At 35.0% G+C, this 13,941-nt stretch overlaps 1 protein-coding gene across 1 annotated transcript; it reads right to left on the bottom strand.

Annotated features, from left to right (window-relative positions):
- Nucleotides 1–6,006: 6,006 nt before the first annotated feature.
- LOC145095249 (putative F-box protein PP2-B12) lies at nucleotides 6,007–12,518 on the bottom strand. The gene is made up of 3 exons (XM_079033166.1): nucleotides 11,969–12,518; nucleotides 7,194–7,312; nucleotides 6,007–7,052 (listed from the first exon to the last, which is right to left on the bottom strand). The coding sequence occupies exons 1-3, from the start codon at nucleotides 12,275–12,277 to the stop codon at nucleotides 6,602–6,604; spliced, it is 879 nt and encodes a 292-aa protein (XP_078889292.1). The 5' UTR covers nucleotides 12,278–12,518; the 3' UTR covers nucleotides 6,007–6,601.
- Between the last annotated feature and the right edge of the window lie 1,423 nt (nucleotides 12,519–13,941).

Genomic DNA, 13,941 nt, shown 5'->3' with positions numbered 1-13,941 from the left:
GTATGAACTCACATGAAATCGCGGAAATCGGGTGAATCGGGTAAATCGGGTAATAGTGTCGATTGAGCGTTTGGTACCAAATAACCACTTGTGCACCTTTTAGGACCCTAATGTCATATGAAATATGTATTTTACAAGAAGTTATTCATCTTATTCTTTTCATTATAGAATTTGGACATTCTAGTGTCGTTTTCGGGGTTTTAAGGCCTAGAAAGGGTTCCCGGGGTGGTACAAGGCCATGGATGATTTACGGGAGGGTCCTTGGGTTCACTTCCTTAGAGTTTATGGCCTAAAAGCCATCCATTGGGAGTTTACGGCCGTAAGCCCCCTAGGCTTGGCCGTAAACTCTTGTGGCACTCCAATATGTGTGTTTAAGGCCTTATCTCACTTCCTTGATTTAGTGGTGTGTGTTTTGGACCAAGAGGGAAGGATTAAACATCATATTTTGTGATATTTTTGGGGAGTTTACGGCCAAGACTTGTTCTTGGGCCGTAAACTCCTATAAGTCCTTTAAGATGATGGTTTTTCTTGTACAACATGGTCCCAAATGGCTTAGAAAAATCCTAGAAGGCCCTATAGTGAGTTTGGAACAATTTGGCACATATTTATGGGGAGTTTACGGCCCAATAACATCCTTGGCCGTAAACTCTTCATTTGGTGTCAAGATGAAGTGTTTAATGGTACAACACACTTCCATAGGCCTTAGATAAATTCCTTTCATGCATTAGGGTAGTTTAGGGGCTTGTTCGACACAAAAGTTTGGGTGTTTACGGCCCAAGCTTAGCCTTGGCCGTAAACTCCACTTTTTATGTTCAAATGATGATGTTTAATGCCTTTAAGCCTTCCTTGTTGTCAAGTCTAAATTCCTAAACACCCTAGAAGAGTTTTTGGAGCCTTAAACATGGATTTGTGGGGTGTTTGAGGTGTTTACGGCCTAAGCACAAGCTTGGGCCGTAAACTCCTTTTTAAGCATCAAAATCTTGTGTTTTAGTGTCCAAACCCTTCTAGCTATAAGCCTTAATTAGTGTACTAGCTTAAAGGGAGGAAAAACATGGCCTTGGGCATGAATTTGGGGGTTTACGGCCTAAGGAGCTTCTTAGGCCGTAAACTCCACTTTGAACCTTGATTCCTATGATTTTTGGCCCTCAAATTAAATGAAGCATGTCTAGGATAAGATAGGGGATGAGTACTTACGTTTGGAAGTCGGAAATTAGCGGAATCGGGGCCGATTTCGAGTCTAGAGAGAGAAAGTAGAGAGAGAGAGAGTGGGTGTGTAGTAAATGGGTGTTCAAATGTTGTGCACACCCATTGCATATGTCTTGGGAAACGCACCCGATACACGGCTACCCGATGTTTAAATTTAACTGGGTTAAAACTTTTTACCCGGGTGAAGTGGTAGAAAAGGTAATACAACTCTATTAGGTTAAACGGGGTTAACACATACGAGTTATATTTCTTATGATAATATTAAGTCATGCATAAACTTAGATATTCGGATATTGACGGTTCCAAATATTACATAAAATAACGTATAGTGACACGTTCCGTTAGTGAAAATGGGATTTGTAACGGAATTAGATTTGGGGTTGTCACAGGAACACCATCCACACTCTGCTATTGGTGAGATACGGGACCTCGCCCACACTCACCTCCCTACCAGACACATACAAGTATCACAGAAACAACAAGTATAAACTACCATATAAACCATTCCTTGGGCACCCGCCCTTTATCATTGGACCTCGTCCCGAATATCATACTAGCATACCGGGCCTAGGGCTAACCCCTGATCTTCTACTCATAACTACATGGGCCGGCATTGTGGCCGTAGACCCATTCATACACAGGGAAACTCACCTGATACTGCTGAATTGCTGCTGCTAATCCCTTTGACTGCTACCTGACCATTGACTCCGAACTGCTGCTCCACTAGCTCCCCGAGCTACCAATATCAATACAACACTGAGTCAAACTGACCCCTGACAGACAACCAAGTCAACTCTGGTCAAGTCAAAGTCCTGGTCAAAGTCAACCTTCCAGGTCAACCCTACTCGCCGAGTCCACTTACTGACTCGCCGAGTCCCTATGCTCAAAGTCCTTCCAATCACGACTTGACTCGCCGAGTCAGCCCTTGACTCGCCGAGTCTACTGATTCCTGAATCATGTCCTGTCCAACTCACTGAGTCCTTGCTCGACTCGCTGACTCGAGTCTTAACTCGAAGGGTTTGGGACTACGCGACTTGACTCGCCGAGTCTAAGAACAGACTCGCCGAGCACAAGGCAATCTTCATCCAACTCGCCGAGTTCATGCTCATCTTCATCCGACTCGACGAGTTGTTCATCCCACTCGTCGAGTTCCTCCTCATCTTCAAGCTACTCGCCGAGTCCACTTGAAGGACTCGCCGATTCCATTCAGATCTACATTCATGTAGAGGACTTTTGAGTCATGCATGGACTCCAAACTGTAGATCTACCCTTCCCAAGCCTATCCCCCATGTAAAGTTGCAAACTTTACGTGTAGAGGGGGAGATCTAGGCAAAAAGCACCATAAGCTAGAGTTTAAGGCCAAGGGGCTTCAAAATCGACTCAAGGGCTGATACTTTATGCTTCTCCAGTCCATAACACACTTGGATCTGAAGTAGCAACTCCAGATCCGGCTCCTAACTCAAAATAATATCATTATGGCTAAAGAGCCCCAACAACCACACATAAATCTAGATGCAAAAAGGGTCCAGGAACTAGTTTATACCTCCAAAAGCTCAGAAATGTCTTCCCAATCCCGGATCTACAACCCCCTTCTTGCACTCTCAAGATTCTTCTTCTTCCTCCAAGCTAAATGCACTCTTGAAGGCAATAAATGGTTCAAATAGAGGATATGGCGGCTAGGGTTTGATATCTAGGGCTTAAGAGGCAGTAAGGAACCCTAGGAAGGAGATTAAGACGTTTATATAGGCTCCAAGTCCCGAATTTAGGGTTTTCCACGCACAGACCAGACTCGCCGAGTCCACTTGACCGACTCGCCAAGTTGGTCACTTACTCCTCAACCCGGATCCCGCTCCGACTCGTCGAGTCCCTCCTTGGACTCGCCGAGTCGACCCCTAAACTTAGGGTTTTCTTCCCTTTCTTGGCCTTCAAAACTTTGGGTGTTACATTAAGGGTGTTTTCAAAAATTCAACAAGAAGTTCTCGACAAATATCGCAACTAGATTCTATATTTTTATGTTTTTTTAGTAATTTAAGTTTAATTTTCTATGTTATTTTTATGTTTTTTTAGTATTTTAGTTTTCATTTTCTATGTTCTTTACTAATTTAGGTTTAATACTTTATTATGTTTTAAATTAATTTAATCATAAAAAAAGAAAAAAGAAAATTGTGAAGTGGTAACTATTTCCTATGTCGTGTGGGTTGGTGGTGAAGTTGACGTGGCGTGAGGTGACAACATTTTTTCAGTGGGTTGGTGGTGACCACTTCCCATAACCTAATGTCTTTCCCGTGAAGTCAAGCCCATGTGACATGTATCCAATTTTATACACAAGATATGTTGCATAATTAGTCTTTGATGTCAACATATTTGTTCTGAAATTCCCTTTTATCTCAAGCCAACACACAGCTAAAAGCTCTGCTACCTTTGAAAATCTGCAAATTCTTCACAAAATAAATAAACGTTTGTCTCATGGTCCGATAAAGGGAATATATTTTAATTTTCATCCATAATAGCAACGCAATTACGATTAGTTTTTTTTTTTTTTTTTTTTTTTTTTTTTTTTTTTTTTTGCTTATTTGGCATCCAACCAATGATGACTTGGTAGATGTTAAGATCCTACACTGTTATATGACTGAAACACCGTTGCCTCCATTTATTTTAGTACATCACCTGACTATTTTTTTTGAATGCTGATTGAATATTTGTATTGCCACATAAGCAAAAAATCAATTTGATATATTTGGTAGAAAATTGTAAGTACAATGCTATAATAGATTTATTTATTTATTTTGTTATTGGTTAAGAATGTAATAGATATGGGGCAAAATAACGAAAAGTCAAAGTCAATGGAGAGAGAAAGAAGGGACCTTGATTCAGGCAAAGATCTCCACCTCCAGAATATACTAAAATGTCTCCCCATGCAATATAAAACGCCTTCGCTCCTAGCATTAAACATTTTTTTTTCTGTTGTGTTTATTTAGGGAGAAGCTCTGTAGTGTACCAAATCGTTTTTAAAAATTGAGTTAGAAACAGAGTTATATGACAAACGTGTCACAATTTCCTGGATAATAGAATAAAAAGAAGGTGCCTTTTTAAAAAGGATTCCTTGTTAGATGTAACAATAATAATAGGTCTGTTGTTGTGACCAAAAAAAGATTTTCTTGAGGGAAAAGAGATGCGTCTTGTGAAATGTGAGTAAAAATCTCAAATTAAGTTAAAAAAAACGGGTGAATATGCCTAGTTTTGTAATTTTGTTCCATTATTTCAGCCCTAAACAATAAGATATTTAGAAACAAAACATATTAATTCAAATAATGGAAAAGGAAAATGACATAAAAGCATTACATTATCAGCCTAAAAATCAGCAATTATTAAATTTTGACAAAGTTATATGAATGTTCCTTGTAGTTTACCAAACCCAATATAATTTTTGAACCGGGTAATTATCCAGCTTTCTAATTATCCACTAGGGATAATTCTAGAAACCCTAAAGACTTTTTAAAACCCTCCATAGCCTCATGGAAGGTTCTAGAATGTATTTTGCTTAACTATTGAACAATTACACTTCAGTCTCTGCACTTTCAATTAATTATTTTAATCACCAAATTAATTCAAATTAAATTCTGATTAAATATTAATTAAATATTATTATTTCTAATTAATATATTATTTCCATAATATATTAACAAATTATTTATTTCAATTTATTAGTCAAATAATAAATCATTCTCTCTCTCCAAAAATATCATGTCCATTGCTATGTTTGAGGGCAACCCAAAAGGACTGTGCTATTATTAATTCAAGTTTATACCAGGTAATTTTTTTCTTCATTATCGTCTGTTCCTGGATCAATCGTTGTCCATGCTTTGTGAATTCAGAGCACTACTTTCATCCTTAGTGCCCAAAGAGTATAGTTGGTGGAAGAAAGCATCCAACAACTCGATCTCACAGCTTCTTAACTCAAGTTATGATACCAATTCTATTTGAGAAAACGAGAATGCAAAACAAAAGTAATCAAAATTCACTCTTTGATTTAATTGGAAAATCACTCAAAACCAATGGTTTTACAATCTGTTCTTATAATCATAAACTCGATTATAGATAGATATATATAGATTCTAGAATAGGAAAATATGACCAACTTGCCATAAAACAAACTTGCCATAAATTGGATTGCTTGATCCTGAAACTTAGGATTCCAACAAAATCATGGGAAAGAAACTGTGAAAGAGAAATTTAGTAAACAAAATGGTGTTCTGGAAAATGACAGCAAAGTAAAGAATCCATTACAGCAAGAAAGACATACTCTTATTATCACTATGGTACCAAAGGCTACTACTACTACTACTAGATCAAGCTCTTTCAATTTCTTTGAATAGTAATCCAAATATGATTTTATATTTTTTGTTTTGATTGTGGCTTATAGTAAAATAACCAGGTTTAGAAAAGTGAGCGCCAATGGTTCTCAGATTACTGAAACTGTGAAACAAGTTTCGGCAACATGGGAGAGGGATTCACGTCCTGTGCTATTCAAGTTTAATGAGGTAACTTAACGATTCTGAAAATTCAAATCTTTTATTATCTTTTTGTCTTTTTGGCATAGTAGACATGTTTTGATGATATTATCTTATCTTTACGTTAGTGTTGATGCATTCATGCAGGGATTTACAAATGTAGTTAAAAGGCCAGTCAGCATGCATGGATTCTTTTTGTGACGTGACATCTATTTCAGCTTTTTAGTGTAATATTATGTATTCTTGCTCTGCCTTTTCTCAAAATTAATTATACGTACACACAATCCACTTGTATCAATATGGATTCTGTTTGTTCGTGGGATTTCAAGAATCATAACTAAACTACTTCATAGTGTTCTCGATGCTTCCATAATAATATACTAAGATAGTATCTATGGATAATGGATTGTACTTAGATTTTCAAACGAACATATAATCCTCAACTCTGTGTTTTAGAAAATCATTTTGATGGCTATCTTAGCATATTCTCCTCCAAAGAAGTAACTAGTAAACATATTTTCCCTCCAAAATAAACCTTCATTTCCCCACAAAAGAAAAAAAAAACATAGTGACGCTAATAAAACCCACATTCCAAGATTCAATCCAAAAGCATGGAAGCTTTCTTCCATTAGTAAGAGTATTACAAGAGGGATTTTCCTTTTAGTGCAATTTATTGAATTTCCTTCAAAACCCCATTCAGAATTTTGAAAGCTATGAGTCATTAGATATAGATAGCTTGCTTCTTTTTTCATCCAGCTCTTTCTAACCTCAAGGCTTCCTTCTATTCTAGGCTTTCCCTTTTGCAGCCATTTGAAATGACCAAAATACCCTTCTCTCAGCTTACGCTCAAATGAATGACTACAATAACAACCCGCTTAATTTCTTCAATCTATAGGCCGAATATCAATACCTTCAACAATGAGGCCAGATTTCCAATGAAGCTGACGTGTCTCCATAAAACACATCTCCACTTCATCATCAATCGCATTCTCGCCATTATAAAATCTCCCCAACTCAATCTCCATCCACCCATCCACCCGCCTCTGTGGGCCCCCACCCATCATCATCACTTCCCCATCTCTACACCCATCCTGCAAACCACCACCCGTTTTTGGTGGTTTCAAGTAAACAGTCTTTGCCACGTCATCATCATCATCATCTCCACCAACATGTCTCACCAATGTCTTCCCTGTGAAGTCAAGCCCATGTGAGATCTCTCCAATGTTGTACACAAGATATGCTGCATAACTAGTTGCTGATGTCAACATTTTTGTTCTGAAATTCCCCTTTATTTCAAGCCAACACACAGCTAAAAGCTCCGCTACCTTTGAAAACCTGAAAATTTGATATTCCTTACAAAAATCAGTAAAGATTTGTGTTGTATTTTTTTTAAAGTTAATGTCGTAAATGGGGAACAACTAACAACCTTGATGAAAGAAAGAAAACACAACGGGGAGAGAGAAAGGAAGGGGGGACCTTGATTCAGTTAAAGATCTCCACCTCCAGAAAACTAAAGTGTCTTGCCATGCAATTGAAAGCGCGTGTGCTCCTAACATAAAACATTTTTTCCCATTCTTTTTATTAAGGTAGAAGCTCTGTATCCAATCATATGATAAAATCTGGATTAGATACATATAACTACGTATATGTATATCACACACACGAGAGACACAATATTCACCATAATAAAAATAAAAAGAAGGCGTCTTTTTCCCTTGTAGATGTGATCAGTGAGAATCATAGGCTATAATACTCTACGTCTAAGGTGCTGTTTCTTTTTGAGATAACATGGAGCTGACTTAATAAGTAATCAATTATATATTATTACTGTTTCATAGTTGAAGTTAAGCATTTGTGACACTTCATTCCTCTTACTCACAGGTCTGTTGTAATGCACACTTCATTCTTTTCACATCTCACTTCACAATGAAATTTGGGTTAAGCTCATAATAGGCTCTTTCACATTCTGTTGTAGGAATTATCGACTCATTTACTTGCACCTTGATTATTTATCTACAATATGACAAACAAAATCTAACACATTCAACTTGACTCTAAATCAGAAGATTCATGATAAAGTTTTAGTTCTCTTCTTATTTTGCTTAGTGACTAGTGAGGAGGTCCTCTTCCCTTTTCTCTTTCTTCATGGTGTTCACCTCATCTCATGGCCACATCAAACATGAACGTTTCGATCACGATCAAGGTCCATACAACGTTTCATGAGCTATTTTTTGAATTATTTTTTATTTAATTTTAAATGGATTAGACTATTGGCTAATGAATAAATTTTAAGTGGATCGAGTCGCCAAGAGAGTGTTTTGGGATAGCTTATTTAAAATGATAAACATTTAACTTATTAGATTATTGACTTATAGCAGTATCAAAACAGAGTTTTTAAAAAAATGTTTGACAAAGTTTTGATGAGTCAGTGAGGAGTGACTTATAAAAAATGGCTTATCTCCAGTGTAGAACCACTAGAAGCTATTTTTTTTAAAAAAAAAACTCTATTTAAACACTAGTTTTAGCTTATACCGGTATCAATCTGATAATAAGTTAAAGAAACTCATTAAATAAGTTTTTAACCAAACACCCTCTAAGTGGATTTGAATATATAAAATATGAGCTTCATACATTTTGATATATATATATATATATATATATATATATATATATATATATATATATATATATATATATATATATATATATATATATATATATGTGGGTTGGCTTTCGGGTTTTGTTTTTACTATTAATCAGGTTTTGGGTTCGGACCGTACCCAGAGCACGGGTTTTAACCCGGAACAGGAAAACATTTTCACTTTAATTTCTTTTATAGATATCCCCTACCAATATTTATCATTAATCTAATCATATATCTATGACGTTTCCAAATAGAAATAAGTGAATTTTAAGGATTTAAGTTACTCTTGTTATCGTCCTCTAATGATTATAAAGCCAAACAAGAACTTTTTTAAGTGAAATACATAATAAAAAGAATATATGATTAAATGATAATAATAATACTTTATTTTTTTCACCAAAATATGTTGTATTGGTTTTGAAGAGCACAACATAAAACTTATAACATTTATTTCATTACAGAATAACATATAACTTTATGCGACATCAATTTTTAAAAAAATCAGAGTAATATAATGCTACTTATTACCTTTATATTCATCTTCTTTTATGTATATTTTAGTCGAATTGTGCAAACAACAAAAATACGAATGATGGATGTTTCGTAGTAAGATTATAAGTTGAAATAGTACACTGGAGAGTAATATGACAAACAAAAGTCGAAACTGTAAACAACAAATATACGAAACCAATTTAGTGCTCAGAACATAACTGGACCAAAACTGTAAACAACACTGCTAAAGTTTAATTTGGTCTAAAACCCGAAACCTGGTTTAGTACCCAGAACCAGACCGGGCCGAACGATAGACCCAAAAACGGTCCGGTTTTCAGTCTTCGGGTCAGTCCGGTCCAGTCCGACCCATTGCTCATCCTTAGGACCGGACATAGACAAAAAAAAAACAACTTTCTAGATTGGTCCACAAAAAAATCTTCCCAATACAATTTATTAAATATAATTAAAAGACTAAATTGCACAAATGGTCCCTGTGGTTTACTCAAAATTGCCACTTTGGTCCAAAAATATTTGGATTAGCACCACAGGTCCAAAGTTTTCATTTTGTTGCGACTTTGATCCAATTTGTTTTAAAAATATTTAAAATGACGGATCTTGATATATTCTTTTTCTATTTTATTTATTTATTTATATGTTTTTCTGATTAAAAAAATAATATCTCTCTCTCTCTCTCTCTCTCTCTCTCTCCACCGTATTCCCCTACATCTTTTTACTTTTTACCCAAGAACACTTCATATTCTTCATTTCTTCCTTCTTAAATCGAGATGGGGTTCTGCAGACCAGATTCTAGTGTTCTTGGATCTATTCTCCATGATTCCATCATCGTCTCTCAAAAACCCATAAAGCAATATGAAAAAACCCAGGAAATCGATCTAGGTGCAGATTCAGAAACTGACCCAAAATCCATACATGCAGATCTTGATCTAGATGTGGATTCTTCAATAATGTAATGGTGGGAAAAGAAAGGAAAGATTTTTGAAAAATCCGTCTGATGACCTTCATCAGTTGTTACTTTGAGTTTTCAATTTTCATCACATCTTTAAGACTCTTGAGCTCACCTTGAGCTTTCTCCAATTGAGTCTCCAACTCTGTAAGTTGCGTTCAGAGCTTTTGCTAGTTAATCGGCTCAGAATGTGCACTTCTCGACGACCAGTCAGTCATTGGATGGTGTTGTAGCAGATTAGAGTAAAAAAACACTGAAACCCAAGAACCGAAGATTTGAAGAAAAAAAAACAGAAAGCCCTAGATCGGCGTTTTTAATGGTTTCCAGATTCGAAGACACGTATGTATTCATCTTCAACTGATTGTTCATGTTTTTCATCTTCATCTGGGTTTCTTGAGGATGATTTGTAACGAGAAGCACACATATGTTTGGGTTCTTGAGATCCTGGGTTGTTTGATGGTAGGTTTTTTGAATTTGGCTTTTTTCGTAATGGTGGATTTCTTAAAAATCAAGAACATGAACTCAGAGATGAACACATATTTACGTAAAAAAATTCCTTGGATATTCAATTCTATTCTTGGGTTGAAGATTAAACACAAAAACCGTTTCCTAAATAACACACACATTTGATTTCTCTTTTTTTTAAATGATTTCTAGAAATATATATCTTTTTGAAATTGGGTTTTGATTTCTGATTTTTGGAATGGTGGGTTTCCTAAAAATCAATAACATAAACTCAGACATGAAAATAAATTTCTGCAAAAATTTCCTCATATCTTTGATTATTTGGTTAAAGAACACAAATAAAATCGTAGAGAGAGAGAGAGAGAGTTTCTTTTTTATTTTTTTTAATTAAAAAAACATTTAAATAAACAAAAAAATAGAAAAAGAAAAATACCAAGAATAAATCCTATCATTTTAAATACTTTTAAAACAAATTGGACCAAAGTTACAACAAAATGAAAACTTTGGACCTGTGATGCTAGTCCAAACATTTTTGGACCAAAGTCTCAATATTAAATAAACCACAACAGTGCAGTTTAGTCTAATTAAAACACATGCACTTTTAGGAAGTTGTGTAACTTTGCACAAATGGTCCCTGTTTTAGTGTAAATTTGCAAAAATGGTTTTTGTGTTTCACGAAATTTCATAAATGGTCCATGTCTAATTGGGATTTTAAATAATTACACAAATGGTGCCTTCTTTTATGTAGATTTGCAAAAATAATTTTGTGTTTCCCAAAATTTCATTAATGGTCCATGTCTAATTGGGAATCTATATAATTGGGCCTTGCAATTGTACAAAGTCACAAAAATGGTCCATTTCTAAGCGATTTTATAGAAATAGACCTGTGGTTTTTCAAAAATAAAAAAGTCATCTTTGCCTAATAGCAAATTCTAGAAATGGTCCATCCTAAATAGCAACATTAGATAAATGGTCCCTATGTTTCACAAAAGTTACATAGATAGTCCCTACGTAATATTGAAATTATAAAAATAATCCATGTGTTTCTCTCCAAGTACATAAATAGTCCATGTTTAGGCAAAATTATAGAAATGGGCCCTATATTTTACAAAACTACATGAATGTTTAAATGGTCCTTGTTTGATAGAACAAATTTAAGTGTGCATGCAAATTTATAAAAACGGGTATGCTTAATAGAAAAATTTTAAAAATGGTCCTTTTGTTTCTTAAACTCATAGAAATAGTCCATGCCTAACTGGAAATTTACATAAATCGTCCTTATCTTTCACAAAATTACACAAAAGGTCCTTGCCTAATAGATAAATTGTCGATCTATTTTATTAAAATACATAAATGGTCCCTACAATTACCAGAAGTACAAAAAAGACCCTGCCTAATAGCAAAATTATAGAAACAATCCCTACATTCCATAAAACTACGTAAATGGTCCTTGCCTAATTACGAAATAACAGAAATGGTCCTTGTATTTCACAAAATTACAGAAAGGATCCCTTCCTAAAACGTTATTCTTTTTTCTTAAATCACTTTGGCCATTAAAGATTCAATCCGTGCAGCTGTAAGAATTGATACACTATAATATATTAACGGAAAGGAAGTATACGAAAAAGAGTAGAATAATCAAACAGTTGGTGGTAGAGATTAAAAAACATGAGCTAGGGACCTTACCAAGTTGCCATCATCCAGAAGGATCGGGGAATCACACAGACGAAAGTACAATTCTTTCTTGGATGAGTAAACCACCGGAGAAACCGATCGAGCAATGATGTCCAGGTAATCGGCCGGCAAAAATCGCTCCCAAACGGCGTCGGAATCAGCGAAACACTTGAAACCCCTAGAAATCGAAGACGCTCTACCCACATCGCGAGGTGAGGTTTGTGATAAAATATACGACACACAACCTTCTGAAAGAAGCGCAAAATTTGTAGGCTTCACAGCACTTGTTACACCTGAACTGCCTCCTCCTTCATTCTTCATGGTGAAGGACTTTATCTTTTTCTTTAAGACACAAACAAATAGTTATCGAATGGGAGAGATCTGGGAGCTTTATTGAATAACGGGCCATAAATTTTGCTGTGATTGGTGATGGGCGATGGCCACCGTCATGAATTTCTGGAGGTTTCTGCTTCGTTCACTATACGACCAGCCGAAAAGGGTGTGAACGCCCATAGAATAATAATGATAAAATGCAAAAACTGTCATGTGTTTTTTATTTATTTTAATCCAAATCCAAAAATATTATTTTGCAAAAATGATCGAGTATATTACAGTTTTGCAACCTGAACTTTGTAAGGTGTATGTGGTTTGTTGTAAGTTGTAGATTTTTGGGTAAAATATGGGTTTTTCGCACACCGTTTTGGTATTAAATGGAATGCGTATTATGTAAGATAAACTTGCTGATATATGATACAAACAGGGTATAATGGCTTGTAATGACTAATGACCATAGTTACAAATGATAATTACCAACAATTTGTACTTTAAGACAATTTAAACCCCTCAAGAAACAAAGAACTATTAGGCTAGAATGAGTGGTAGCATCTATTAAATTATCGTCACATCATATTTTTTATGGACACCTTAATATAGTTTGACGATATGGAGTGATATGTGTGTAGAAGGTAAAATTTTTTTCTTAAATCAAATAAATATTTATTTAAATATTAAATTAATATAAACTTTAACAAGGTACAAGTTGTTAAGCTGAATTTACAACTGTTTAAAGTTGAAACAATGAAATGGTTAGTGGGGACCACCTGCTATCCTTTTCATATTCTCTTTCGTCTTGCCAAACACTTGGCAAGACGATCGTTACACATGAGTTTAACAATTGTAAAAGAGTTGTAGTGAGTAAGCCATGTAAGCATAGCGAAGGAGATGACGAAGTCACTCCCTTCAGCCTTAGTGTCCCACATATTTATACATTAGTTGCCTTATATATGGTATTGTTGCAACATAAGTTAAACCCTTCAAAAAGGGTTCACTTGTATTTTTGGTACTTACTTGATATTGTGGTAACATTTTTTTTTTCTTTTTCTAAGTAATATAGCTATATTTTTTGGACCAAAATTTCAAAAAATCAGCTATACTTGTTACTTAGAGACCAAAAGTATTAATTTTATTTAAAACATGGACAAAAAACATTACAAAAACCTTAAATAAATATAAAAACCTACAAGAGAAAACATATTAGGACCGAAATAGAGAACAAAAGATCAACTGCAGTCAAGGACCAAAAAGGTAATTTATTCAAAAAAAAATTCATATGGTTAATGACTTATAAGTTAATAAATTTATCCCATATACACATTTAGTCACTTATATATTTTTTTTGTATATATATTAAGTCATTTATGATTTTTGATAAGACCTTATTCGAGAGGGTCAATCTCCACAGAAAAACAGAGGAAGAAAAGAATGATAACTAGATCAATTTTTTGATAATTTAGCCGTATTCTAATTGAAAGAGAGAGGTTACAAGTGTTCTTGATAGAAAGCATAAAAGCTAAAAAACAAGAAATGTAGCACCTGGTTCCTGGTACGTAAAATTTATCTTAGTGTTTTTCATTTTTAGCCTTGGACTCGGCGAGTTGCAGGTCCGACTCACCGAGTAGAGGCGGGATCCGGAACACGTTTAAGTT

Source organism: Lactuca serriola, chromosome 1 (assembly GCF_051521515.1).
Source record: "Lactuca serriola cultivar US96UC23 chromosome 1, Lser_US96UC23_V15, whole genome shotgun sequence".
In the NCBI taxonomy this organism is placed as follows: domain Eukaryota; kingdom Viridiplantae; phylum Streptophyta; class Magnoliopsida; order Asterales; family Asteraceae; genus Lactuca; species Lactuca serriola.
The sequence above is the reverse complement of the archived record's forward strand: the minus strand, read 5'-3'. Positions and strand labels throughout refer to the sequence as shown.

Bases quoted from the DNA above. Each gene is read 5' to 3' on its own strand.
- LOC145095249 (XM_079033166.1), bottom strand. From the start codon at position 12,277: ATGAAGAATGAAGGAGGAGGCAGTTCAGGTGTAACAAGTGCTGTGAAG. The intron at 7,313-11,968 runs GTAAGGTCCCTA...GATTGGATACAG, and splicing joins TTCTGGATGATGGCAACTTG to AGCTTCTACCTTAATAAAAA. The intron at 7,053-7,193 runs GTCCCCCCTTCC...TCAAATTTTCAG, and splicing joins AGATCTTTAACTGAATCAAG to GTTTTCAAAGGTAGCGGAGC.